The sequence below is a fragment of the Leptinotarsa decemlineata genome, unplaced genomic scaffold, assembly GCF_025532065.1.
Source record: "Leptinotarsa decemlineata unplaced genomic scaffold, Ldec_3_MD MMD2_tig00000026_RagTag_RagTag, whole genome shotgun sequence".
NCBI lineage: Eukaryota > Metazoa > Arthropoda > Insecta > Coleoptera > Chrysomelidae > Leptinotarsa > Leptinotarsa decemlineata.
Genome location: NW_027412539.1, coordinates 1924528 through 1937947, shown reverse-complemented (window position 1 = coordinate 1937947; position 13420 = coordinate 1924528). Strand labels below are relative to the sequence as shown.

The 13420-nt window shown below is 38.1% G+C and overlaps 2 protein-coding genes across 2 annotated transcripts; both read left to right on the top strand.

Moving 5' to 3' along the window:
- Positions 1–304: 304 nt before the first annotated feature.
- LOC141480875 (uncharacterized) lies at positions 305–4841 on the top strand. The gene is made up of 2 exons (XM_074171594.1): positions 305–1499; positions 1561–4841. Exons 1-2 carry the CDS (start codon positions 893–895, stop codon positions 4839–4841), a joined length of 3888 nt encoding a protein of 1295 aa, XP_074027695.1. The 5' UTR covers positions 305–892.
- Positions 4842–5066: 225 nt separating this feature from the next.
- Positions 5067–6552, top strand: LOC141480876 (uncharacterized). The gene is made up of 2 exons (XM_074171595.1): positions 5067–5136; positions 5205–6552. Exon 2 carries the CDS (start codon positions 5209–5211, stop codon positions 6343–6345), a length of 1137 nt encoding a protein of 378 aa, XP_074027696.1. The 5' UTR covers positions 5067–5136; positions 5205–5208; the 3' UTR covers positions 6346–6552.
- The last annotated feature ends 6868 nt before the right edge of the window (positions 6553–13420 follow it).

Genomic DNA, 13420 nt, shown 5'->3' with positions numbered 1-13420 from the left:
GAATTGTATCCGACAGACATTTATGCAAGATAACACAGTTATTAGTCTCGCAGATATTTCTCGTTCATCGGGCAGCAAGACCATGCTGAAATTATTCGAATAGATCACCTGCAGACCGAGGTACTACCTCTCGTCAATACAGGAAATATCCTACCCAGACAGCAGAGTGCCTGGACTCGATTAATTTCAACTCGGCTCCGCTACATATATCAAACTTTCGTTTAAGAGAAAGATTTTCAACTAGTAACAATTCCATCTCGTGAACAAAGCCCCAAGAGGGGAAGAAACATCCCATGTTAGTAGTTGTCTAAGGCCGCTTGAGGACCTCCCCCCACCATTTGACCTTGTCCTTGAATGACGTCATATGACCTTCAGTTACGTGTCAGATGATATGACCTTGATCATAGGTGTCGACCTTGAGATTTGAGTCTGTTCCTCGATATGTGACCTTGAAGTTTGGTCTTGAAAGATACCTCATGATCTTGCATTATGCACGTTCAATATGACCATGCGATTCGACCTTGAGATTTATCCTTGCTCAATACGTGACCTCGATGTTAAACCTTGTCACATCATATGATCTTCATTTTATCCATTATATCTGCAATACATGACTCTGAACTTGTGCTTTACCTTCAAGATCAACCTTGAGCTATGTGTATGCTATATAACTTCGAACATGAAATTTGAACTTGAGAATTCAAGCTATTCCTAATATGTGACCTTGAGGTTCAACCTTGGAGAGCATCTTACAACCTTGATATATATGCATGTCATATAACCTTGAACATGTAGTGGTGGGGGGGAATACTTTTAACGGGAGTGCGATGTGAATGTTTCACTCAGTTCGCATTCTCCTCCTAATCTTGTGGTTCATATAATTTCATACAAAATGTATATGTGCAACGAATGTGGGAAAAATTTCACACGCAGTGACAACCTGCGTCGTCATCAGCGCGATTCATGTACGTTGATGAGTTATGGAGGACCATCAACTGAGAATGATGGAGAAGCATCAACTCCGAAGAGGATGAGGTTAAACCCCCCAGCACCTCCGGTAATGCAGACATGCCAGTGCTGCAATTTGACAATTTCAAGTGATCAGATGAATGTACATCGTAGAACTTTGCACCATAGAACGAATGCATGTGTGCATTATGGGGAAGGTGTTAAAATTGTAGGCACAGCGTTCAAGTGTAGAATTGTGAGCTATAGGGTGGATAGTCAAAATCACCATATGGATTACAACACATTCTTCAATGAATTGAAGCAGAAAGTGTTGAAACTACTGGAAGAAGTGTTGGTCATTCATAAAATTGTGAAAGTGAATATGGAGGTGTTTGGGCGCTACAATCTACAAACTAAAGAGTACTGTGATGTTAAAGCATTCAATAGTTCCAATCAAGTTATTGATCAATCGAATGATTTGAATGTGGTATATAACAATTTTGCTGATAGTTTGACTGCCCAAGCGATGGAATTTCAACATCGAGATTCAGGTATGTGATCTATTCTAAACATCATCAATTGAGTGTGTCGAAAAATAATCTCTGTTTTCAGGTTGGACAATTGAGAAAATTTTGTATTTGGAGGTGAATGTTAATAAGTTTAGCCCCCTTGGTGGATCTTCTTACATCAAACTTCCCAAATTCATCGAGTCCAAGAAAAGTGTGGTGAATGTTGTGAATCAGGACCATTACTGCTTTGCATGGGCTGTGACTTCAGCTTTATATCCTGCCAGTGCGAGAGTGTGTGAACTTTCGTCATACCCGCACTTTTCAACCGTATTGAATGTAGCAGGTATGGAATTTCCAGTTAAGTTGAAAGATATCCCTAAATTTGAGGTTATGAATAATTGCTCTATCAATGTTTATGGGTTGGAGAACACTTTCAAAAATGGCAAAATCGAATATGAAGTTGTAGGCCCATTACATTATTCAAAATCTAGGCTTAACAGTCACGTGAATCTATTGAATATCACAGACGAATCTGGTAATAGTCATTATTGTTGGATAAAGGATTTATCGAGACTAGTATCATCCCAAATATCTGCACACCACCACAAAAAATATTTTTGTGATGGTTGTTTATTGTACTTTAGCGATGAGCGGGCTTTATTGCGACACCAGTTAAATGATTGTAATCACATATCAACAACAACACCGAACACTAATTTAAGAATTGACAAATTTGGTAAATGTGTACCTGAAAATATTTTGAAATTTGAAAATTTCGAAAAACAATTGAAAGTTCCATTCGTTGTGTATGCTGATTTTGAATCTATTTTGAAACCAGTGCACACAAATGAACCAAATCCTGCACACTCTTTCACAAATAAAACTTATCTTCATGAACCATATGCTTTCTCATATATCATAAAGTGTTCTTTCGATGATTCAATCTCCAAATTTGTATTATACAGAGGTGCTGATGCAGCTAAAGTATTTGTTTCAAACTTGGAGGCTGACGTAACCAATATTTATCACAAATATTTGAAAAATGTGGTTCCGATGAGTCCTTTGACTGCTGAGGAAGAGCATGACTTCAATATTGCCACCACATGTGGGATATGTGGAAATAAATTTGAAGAGGGTGATATTAAAGTACGTGATCATTGCCATCTAACGGGGAAAAAAAGAAATGGAGCTACTCATTCCATTTGTAATCTCAATTTCAAATTGCCCGAATTCATTCCAATCATTTTCCATAATCTCAGCGGGTATGACTGCCACTTATTCATAAAGGAGTTATGTACCGATAAAAATAAAGTTGATGTCATCGCTCAAACTAAAGAGAAATATGTTTCTTTCACGAAACATCTATTCATGGAAAATACATTGTATCGAAATGGTCAAATAAAAAAAAAATATTTGAAATTGAGATTTGTGGACAGCTTCAAATTTTTGGCTGCATCTCTACAAGAGTTGGGTGATAATTTGGATGAAAAACATTTTGTTGAAACTAAAAAATATTTTCCAGAAAATGATAAATTTCAGCTAATGAGGCAGAAAGGTGTTTTTCCTTATAACTTTATCGATTGTTTGGATAAATTGAATTATTCAAGTATACCATCGAAGTTGGACTTTTATGATAAACTGAATGAGAAGCATATTTCTGATGAGGATTATGATAGAGTGAAACAGGTATGGGGCATGTTCAATTGTCGGGATTTAGGTGAATATTCTGACATTTACTTGAAATCTGATGTTCTGTTGTTGTGTGATATTTTTGAAAATTTCAGAAATATGAGTTTGGGTACATACAAATTGGATCCTGCTCATTATTTCACATCTCCAGGTCTATCTTGGGATGCTATGTTGAAGTTTACAGGGGTCGAGTTAGAATTACTAACTGATATCGATATGGTGCATTTTTTCCAAAATGGTATACGCGGCGGTGTTAGCCAATGTTCGGAAAGGAAGCATATTGCAAATAATCAATTTCTTCCGAATTATAATCCCAACGAACCTTTATCCTTCATAATGTATTTGGATGCAACCAATCTATATGGCCATAGTATGTGTCAATCACTACCTGTTGACGGATTCACTTGGTTGACCGCCGATGAAATAAGTCAGCTAGATATCAATAGCATCCCAGATGATGGCTGTCAAGGATACATTCTTGAAGTAGATGTGCACTATCCTATAGAATTGCACGATTTACATTCAGATTTGCCATTTTTGGTGGAGAGCATTATACCACCTGGTTCAAAGTCTAAAATACCCAAACTCATACCGAATTTGAATGATAAAAAAAAATATATTGTTCACTATAGAAATTTGAAACAGGCGGTTCGTAATGGTTTGATGGTGATGAGAACTCATAGAATTCTCAGATTCAATCAATCACCATGGTTGAAGAAATATATTGATTTGAATACAACCCTAAGAAATAATGCCAAGAATAAGTTTGAGAAGAACTATTTCAAACTAAACGTGAATTCCATATATGGTAAAACAATGGAGAATGTTAATAATAGAAGAGACATTCGCATTGTTACACATTGGGAATCTATAAGAAGAGGTATGGGTGCCAACGCTCTTATAGCTCGTCCCAATTTCAAAACATTATCTATATTTTCGGAAGACTTTGTCGCCATTCATATGGGTAGAGTTAAGGTTTGCTACAATAAACCATTATATCTGGGATTTTGCATATTGGATATGTCGAAAACTGTTATCTACGACTTTTTCTATGACGTCATCAAAAAGCATTACGGATCTCAAGCTTCTCTTCTATATACCGATACGGATTCTTTGATATTGAAAATAATGACTGATAATTTCTATGATTTCATGAGTGAGAACATTGATAAATTTGACACTTCCAACTATGTGATGAATAATAAATTCAATGTGCCAGTAACGAAATCGATACTTGGAAAGATGAAGGATGAACTCCCGAGTGATCCCATCATTAGTTTCCACGGCACAGGTGCCAAAGCTTATCACGTTCAAAGTGTATCAGATGAAATAAAGAAGGCAAAAGGTATCAAAAAATCCGTTATAAGAAATCAAATATCAGTTGATGATTACATAAAGATTGTTGAAACAGGTGGTACAATATTGCGAAAGATGAATATATTTCGAAGTGATTTACATGAAGTATATACATTGATGTGCAATAAAGTTGCTCTATCACATAAGGATGATAAAAGGTTCATAATACCTAATACCACCAAGACATTACCTTGGGGACATAACGACATTGAGTTTTATCAAACATCCCCCAATCAGAATTTCAGAATTTTTTTGGAAGTGTTGAAAGATGAAAGCAATGTCGGCAATGGAAAATTAGATCTACTCATTAAATTATTGGAAGAGCAATTGACTAATTGAATATTAAAAATATATATACCTATTTTTTTAATGTTCAACAATAATTGGAAAATTCATACCAATTGAATATAGTTAATGAATGTTATCGTTCTCTCCCACTTCACCCCCACCACAACCCCCACACAGTGCACAACTGATGGTGGGGTTGTAGAGAGGGAAGTGGGTGGAGCTTATTCTTTTAAAATGCGAGAGGAGGCCAGAGTAAATCATTCGCTTGCAGTAGTCTTTCGAGTGAACTTACCTCCAGTGCCCAGTCGAGCCAACCTGCTTCCAGTGGAAATTTTTTCGATTCAATGTAAGTTCATAATTTCAATAACTATATATATATATATATTGTATTGACTTATATTTTATTTTTTTCAGAAGCATGTCTTTCTTACGAGCTGCCCTGATGGATGGAACCATTCGTACTGAAGCCCAAGAGAGGGAGATCATGCGCAGGAAGGGGTTAATGGCTGGAACCCCGCTATCTGAAGCCCAGCTAGATGAAGCCATGCGCAGGAGGGTGGTTGTCCATCAGGACGTGGTGATCCAGCCACCTAGGACCCAGATGGCAACGATGGCTCCGACGACGACGACTTCCAATGTCAAGTCCCTCTTTCGTGATTTCAACCCAGACCAGGAAGCGGAATCAATGATGGACCTATCCATCGAGGCGGTACCGTCGTCTCAGAGTTTGGAAGGGTTGTTGGAGACGTTGAATCCAAACTTGGAGGAACCACTGCCAGATCTTCTAGATCTATCGGATGTGGAAGATGTGATGTTGGCACAGCTACCTGGTGTGTTATCCCAGATCGACTCCGAGGATGAGTTTGAAAACCCGAAGAAGCGGATACGGGCCAACAACAAGGTGGTGAAGTCTGAAGAGCGGAGTTCCAAGAAGACGAAACCACCATCCGCGAAGTCGAAGTCGAAGCCATCAATCCGGAGGAAGGGCGATAAACTGAGCGTCTTCAGAAAAAGGTGTGAAAGAAACACGCCCATTAGAGCTTGGCCGGAAGCAACCCGTTCTTCGGAAATATCTAAAGCTGGACCATCCTCCCTTGTAGCACCCGTCCACCAGGTGCAAGTGGTTGTAGATGTCCATCGGGAAGCTAGCCCGTCTCCTTTACATCAGGATGGGAGATCAACCTCACCAGCCCTCCCTGAGGAAAACATTCCTTCGCCCACACGAGAGGTCGCTGCGGAAGTTCCTCTGTCACAGAGCACATGTGAGGACCAGAAAGTTGTTAATTCTTTCTCATACATGCGATCTGTGATGGATGAATTGAGCAAGAAGCGACAGCGTCGAGGTGAGTGCGATTCCCGCCGCCGAGCCATGAGTGCAAAAATTGAAGGCATTCAGGCTCAGAAGCGGGAATTAGATAAGCAGCTGTCTCGCATTGAAGCGGATCTTCGCAAAGAAGATCAACTTGAAGGCGAGCTAGTGGCTTACATTGAGAAGTACGAGCCTCGGGTGCGGCGATGGAAGGACATGATTGCCGGCTTACCGATGGATTTGTAAATATATGTATATATGTAGTGCATGTTAATTTTAAGATATATTTAAGTTGTTTATAAAATATTTTTTGCATGTTAATTTTAAGGTTGTAATTTTTTTCATGATGAAATTAAATAAAAAATAAACAAGGAATTGAAAGGAGTGCATATACTTTGGTTGTTGCACACAGAATACTGCGAGGTTGGGGCAGTATTTATTCCTTTAATCTAGTCATGTTCTAGCCATATTTAGCATGTAGAAATTAACCATAGAAATAGTACAATCTATGTTAGTAATTATTTGCAATATGAGTTAGTGCAAAATAAGATCTAGGAGAAATAAACTTTGTATGGTAAAACTAATGAGTTTGATTAATAATAAAGAAGCTAAAAACCTTGCCCCATCCCTCAGCATCATTCAATTCGAATGTGACGTTTCCATATATAAATAATGAAAGAAATTATTCATTAGAGTAGTTCAACAAATAGACGTTACATCATTAGTCATTAGCTCACACAAGTTGCGACTTCTGATGGTTGTCGTTTATAAGGGTGTGGCAGCTAGCTAATGAAAAAAAACAGGAAAGAATAGATGAATAATGGAAGTAACTATCATTTAGTGTGTTCGAATAAGTAGATGTGAATATGAATGATTGCATACAGTTGGTTAGGTTAGGTCAGTTTAGGTGAAATTTTTCTCCTGAGCGGATTGCAAAAAGAACCAATTGATGATGATCCATAGAGAAAATAGTGTATTTTATTTCATATATATGTGATGTTTTACTTAATATATACATGTGATGTACGATATCTGGGAATAAACTACATATTCTCAACTCCTAAGGTATTGTTAACTGTGCGGTTGACCCGCGAATTAAATTAATTCGCGGCCGCGAATTAAAATTATCCGCGGATAAAGTCGCGGATCCGCGGCCGCGGATCCGCGGATAATCCGCCGATAAAACCGCGGGTCCGCGGCCAAGGCCGCGGACCCGCGGTTTTATCGGCGGGCTATCCGCGGATCCGTGGCCGTGACCGCAAATTCGCGAATCCGCAGAATAATTTCAACGGCGATCGCGAATTAATTCAATTGGCGGGTCGAAAAATTTTCTAAGCGGAGCGGAGCGAAGCGGAGCGAAGCTGACCACATCTGTTTTTCATTTTCATCCCTCATATTATGATTCATTTAACAAATACTTCTACTCCCTCCATCACCCCCTCCATCACCCCCTCCACTCTCCCTCCTTCTACAAATCATATATAAAAGGTTGCATTCTCAATAACTCATAGACTTGTTCACTCATCATGAATCGAGTAACTCCAATTGTGCAGGAAGCTGATTCCTCAAGTGAGCCTCATGTCGATTCTCCCGAGAGTTCGTCCTATGGAGATATCCAAGTGCAAGATATCACTTCAACGTGTCCGGACGACTTCGATGGGTATTCAGATACCACCATTGATTTGAATGAGGAACGACGTTATTTCGAATATGAAGCTGATGAGTATGGCCAATTTGATGACCCAATGGATCCAGATGCCGACTTTGGGGTGATGAACGAGTTTTTTCTGATAGTTCGGGAAGAATCACCCAGCCCCGACATTATGGAGCCGTATTTGGATGATCAAGTCGGAGAACAAAATCAATTCGATGACCCCCTCGAGATACCCGACTCTCCGGATCCTGACATAATCATTATAGATGACGATTAAAATGGTTGGGTTAGGTTAGTTTTCTCGGAGTGCACATAATCTGGTTGGTGCACACGGAATACTGCGTGGTTTGGGGCAGTGTTCAACCTAACCCAATATTTTTTTCAAAGCTAATTACCCATATGTATCACTCATATCTGATAGAAAAAAAATAGAGAAGTCCAATACATTCAACGAATCATTGGAAGATATATTCAAAATCAACTAGTAACAGTTTGGATATCTAACCATACACTTCAGTTCATCCACTATTTGTGTCAATAATTTTTTTTTGAGAAGGATTTGTTTTTTTTCCATCAAAAGGTTTAGTGTTAAACAAAAAACAACAACAATAAAAAATATATAATATTTATTAAAACAAATCATTGTGAGGGTACATGGTTACAAATTATGCAAACATCCAATCGACGAAAGTTCGTCAGTGGCCTGTCACAAGCTTCGCAAAAAGTTTGCGTCATCCCCATCATCGAAATAGTGTAATGGATATCAATATGTTGATACTCACCCCCATTATTATTTCGATGGGAATAAAACCTAAAACAGCACCAACATAACATGTAGATGGTATCATCAATGGTTCGTATACGAACATGAGAGTCCGTTACACAATATAAATCTAAATTATTTTCCACCGTATCACTGACATTCAACCAACGACTTCCTATAATGATGTTCCCATTGTCAGTCGCCGGGTCATCGTCGATACCCTCATCTACCATGGCTACACCGTCTTCTTCTACATCGATACCCTCATCTACCATGGCTACACCGTCTTCTTCTACGTCGATGTCATCTACGATGTCGATTATGTAATCCCCTCCTTCGACGATATCATCCTCTTCTTCAATAACGTCGATGGGAAGTTCATCCTCTTCATCAATAATGTCGTTGGGGGGAAGTTCATCATCTTCATCAGAAAACCGATTATTTTCGTCTTCGAGAGACAATCTCATCAAAACTTCATTGATTTTTTTAGCGTTCATTTTTTTTTATTTTTCGATAAGTTTCGTCAAAGGTACTACTAGCACTAGTGAATAGTAATTGGAGTTTAGAGTTGCGAGTCGATTTTTATATGTTTTTTTTCTTGTAGAGGTGGTAACCCCGCCACTACACCACCCCTCCTCTTTTCACTCTATGTGTTTATAATAGGAAGAGAAGTTCATGAGAGTACATTTGAATTCATCAGTTGAATATTTCGACATCCAATAGTGAATACTAATATGCCTTTTCCAAAAGAGTGGGATTCAAAACCGAAAGTACGCGGTCATCCAATCAAAGTCAATCAAGTTATAATGTGTAGTAATTGTCAAGGTTATTGGCTTGAAGCATATATTAATCCATGTACCGGTCTGTGTCGTAGATGTGTATTGAAAAATCCAACCCAAGTTCCGAGTCCAATTAAAGTTTCGAAGGCGACAAATAATTCAACTCTAGAAGTATGCCCCCACCATCAGTGCTGCAAATGTTCCATAGGAATCGTGTGTGACAATATGGGAATTTATAGAAATATTTGTGTGAACTGTGCAGCAAATTGTGAGTTACTACTTCAACGTTGTCTACGTTGTGATAACTATAAAGTAGATTGTTGGAACAATTTATGTACCGTATGCAGAAGTGGATTGATATTATGTGAAAATGTTGGTGATTTCTATCCCGATGAGAACATTCACTTCCGGGATTGTTGGTGTTTGAACAGTGAAGATCAGGTGAAAAGACGAGAAATATATGGTAACGCTATTCGGACATATATTCCATTGGTTACAGTGCCACCCATCACAGCTAATGTCAATATTCAATACATGTGAAATTATATGTTGAATAAATAAATTGCTTTAATATTCAATAATAAAAATTCAATTTCATCATATTGTCTTTATTTTTCCATTTACTACAATAATATTTCAATTAAACTAATGAACTTTCATCGATCCAAGAGTTATGATCTCCAGAGAATCCCAACCACTTCACAAATAGGCGACGTCCTTTCCTTTTCAAAACTCGCTCAACCAAATATGTATTGGGATCTCTCGCTTTATTCAATTCCATTTTATAAAAGCAACCTTTTATCGGATCTCCATTCACATCTTCTAGCTCATAAGTTATAGGCTCTGTACTATTAATTTTCACAACTTTAAAAAGTTCAGTAGTGAAATTTGCTGTATAACCTTTGGCGAATGCATTTTTAAACTTACTGATTCGCACCATATCTCCAATTTTGAATTCTTTTTTTTCACGTTTTCCATGCTGCTTCTTTGATCTTGCATAAACTGTCATTTTTGTGGATGGTTTTACGTCTACGGGCTTCATACCAATGGTACGATGAACTTTGTTGTTATATTGACTGGTAATTTTAGGAAGAATATTCAACCAACTGTAATGGCCTTGAAGTGAAAATTGCCTATAAAGCCAACTTTTCAACGTCCTGATGACTCTTTCCGCAATTGCAGCCTTTTTTGTGCTGAATGTTGAGTAATGATTAATACGGTGCTCTCTCATTAGCGATGAAAATTTTGAATTATAAAACTCGGTACCGTGATCAGATTGTAAGTTCCTTGGGACATGCTTCGCATCTTTCAACACACTCGCCATAGCTGCAGTAACTGAATCAGCTGTTTTATTTCTCAGTGGTCTTGACCATACATACTTTGAATAACAGTTGATAACTATGAGGATGTACCTATAACCATTATTTTCTTTAGCATATGGTTGCATTTCCATCAGATCCATCTGCCACAAGTCATAAAATCCCTTTATTAGTGTCTTTCGACGGGGAAAATTTCGACGCGCCGGCTTATGTATTTCCTTCACAACCTGCCATTTTGCATCACTCATATTACTGCTATATGACTTCTTCGAAGTGATGAAGTCGAGAATTCAGTTCGCTACTGTTCACGTGCAGGTTTAACAACTGACTGTTCAACTTCAATAACTCGCTCAGTAAAAGTATCAACCAACTCGGTTACAACACCAATTCGCTTTTCCATATTAGTCAATCGATCAGCTAATGCTGAAGTGATGAGTGCATTTTTGTCAATGATGATTCGCAGTTCGGTATTTTTTGAATCAATGTTTTTTTTGACGTATCGTAGCGCTGGCGCAATGAATTCTTCGAAATAGTTCAGGGTTGATTCCTTGGTTTCTTTAATATGATTATCAACGTATCTTTTAGTTACAGAGTCTTCACCGTCTACAGGTTCACCAATATTCTGCAATCGCTTATTCTGAATGTCATAATCACCATGTGGTGTAAGAATGAATCCAACACCCGATCTTCCAACAAGTGGTTTACCAACACCACCCCTTCTACGACCAAATTTATCAATTGTGGTATGCATAGTTAGATCATCTGTGAGTAACTGAGTCAGCTTCATACATTGTGTTCATTATATTACGCTCAATAGACTAATCCTTCTTCACGTAATTCCTCAATTATGGCCAATATTTCATTATCGTGCCCGGTATGTCCAGCCATTCGTGAACTCCAAAGCAATTGAAGGCGATCAACCAATTCTTCGAGTTTATTCCAATAAACATAATCTATATGCTTATTTCTGATATATTTTTTTTGAGTGGGTATTTTGATTATACCGGTACCTTCTCTACTGGGATTCTGCAGTGGGTTTCCATTAGATAATAGTGGTACGATTATTTCTCGATATTTCTTCCAATTATTTGATAGTAGACCCTGTTTTCTTTCATTGTATTTATATGCTGCCTTCGTTAATTTGAGTATATCACCATAAGTGGTCATATCGGAAGAGGGGATATTTCCCGATGGTACTTTCATGAATATCAATTTATATAGTTTTGGGGTACCCTGATAAGTGGCAATAGTTTTACCATTTTTCTTGAACACAATTTTCTCATCGATGAACTCCACATCAGCTACACCCATTTGTAAATTTCCCGTTTCAGTGTTCATGTGTACTCCAAAGACGGTATCGTATGAGGGATTTCCTGATATTAACTTTTGTATGTGCTTTTGTACCTCATCACCATTATCAAGCACATTAGATGATTCTAAATCTGAAGTTGTCGATGAAGAAGCTTGAAGATCCTTCGAAAAAGCCTCTTCAAATTTCGTTTTTAGCTCACTTTTAATTATATTTTTGGCGGTGAGTGGTGTAGCACTCTTTGTTGTCTGCATCACCTGATTTATTTGAGATGCTCCTCCAGTATTGGCAGATATTGCTTTCAAAGGTGTTATTATTGGCTCATAGATTCTTTCGAGTGCTGATTGATCACCTAAGCGACTATTCTTGATATAATTGAATTTCTTCCGAACGGCATCTGTTGCTTCAATTAACTTTCTTTTCAAACACATTTCATCATCATTTTTTCCCTCCATAATGTATTCACTTCAAGAATGTGTACAATGAAGCGTCGTCCACACTATCTAGCACTCGAATGATTCAATTGTTTCAAGAACGTCAAGGATATATGAAAGCATCAAATCCTTTTCGATAACGTCCATCTTGCACTTCTCGATCCTTATCAATTACTAAAAATCCATATTTATCCACCCAACATCTCGCACACATATCTTTAAATTGCTTGTATGTCACATCTGGTGACACGTGGTCAGAAAAAATATGATTGAGATTCATATCATCTTGTTTGAACAGCACAATAAAATTTGCATTATCTCGAATCAATTGTTTCGGGACTCGTGAATATGTTTGGGCTAGATAGAAGCAATCCACATTTTTATGACGACCCATACTGAAATATGATCGTATAACATCCTGTTTCTCACACATCACATTATCGAAAATGAATATTGAATCGGTTCTGGCATCTGAAGGCTCTACTATTTCAGCTGCATTATTGGTGAAAGTGTAAAATCCCAACCCTTCAATTGGAGCTAATACTTCACGTAAATACTCATATTTGGGTTGATAAAGGGACTTTGAATAAAGATAAACATTTGTAAATCGTAATCCTAGAGGGTGAGTCAGTAGAGAAATCATAACATTTGTCTTGCCGCAATTGGAAGGTCCGATAATCAGACCGCGAATGGATAGTGGAAGTAAGGATCCATGACGCTGTTTCACACCGCTTTCCGATCCACCACCCACTTTTTCATCGAAATTATCGATGGAAAATTGGAGCTTCTGCTTCAGTATGCGCATTGTATGACAGTTGGAGACTATATAAGCAGGTCTCCATATCGATTCCTTCATTTAAATGGGGGTTATGAGCCGATGTAGATCTCCTGAGTGGCATTCAAATAAAGCTGGTAGGGGATTGGTCAATTCCCTCATCAATAATCTACCTTTCGAATTACACTTACCTGGCTATCAGTATTGCGGCCCTGGCACCAAATTGCAGAAAAGATTGGCGAAAGGTGATCCGGGTGTCAATCAACTGGATTCTGAATGTCGAAAACA

What these genes read in the sequence shown, in the direction of transcription:
- LOC141480875 (XM_074171594.1), top strand. Translation starts at nt 893, where the DNA reads ATGTATATGTGCAACGAATGTGGGAAAAATTTCACACGCAGTGACAAC. An exon ending in ATTTCAACATCGAGATTCAG is followed by an intron (nt 1,500 to 1,560) that starts GTATGTGATCTA and finishes CTCTGTTTTCAG; the next exon opens with GTTGGACAATTGAGAAAATT.
- LOC141480876 (XM_074171595.1), top strand. Translation starts at nt 5,209, where the DNA reads ATGTCTTTCTTACGAGCTGCCCTGATGGATGGAACCATTCGTACTGAA.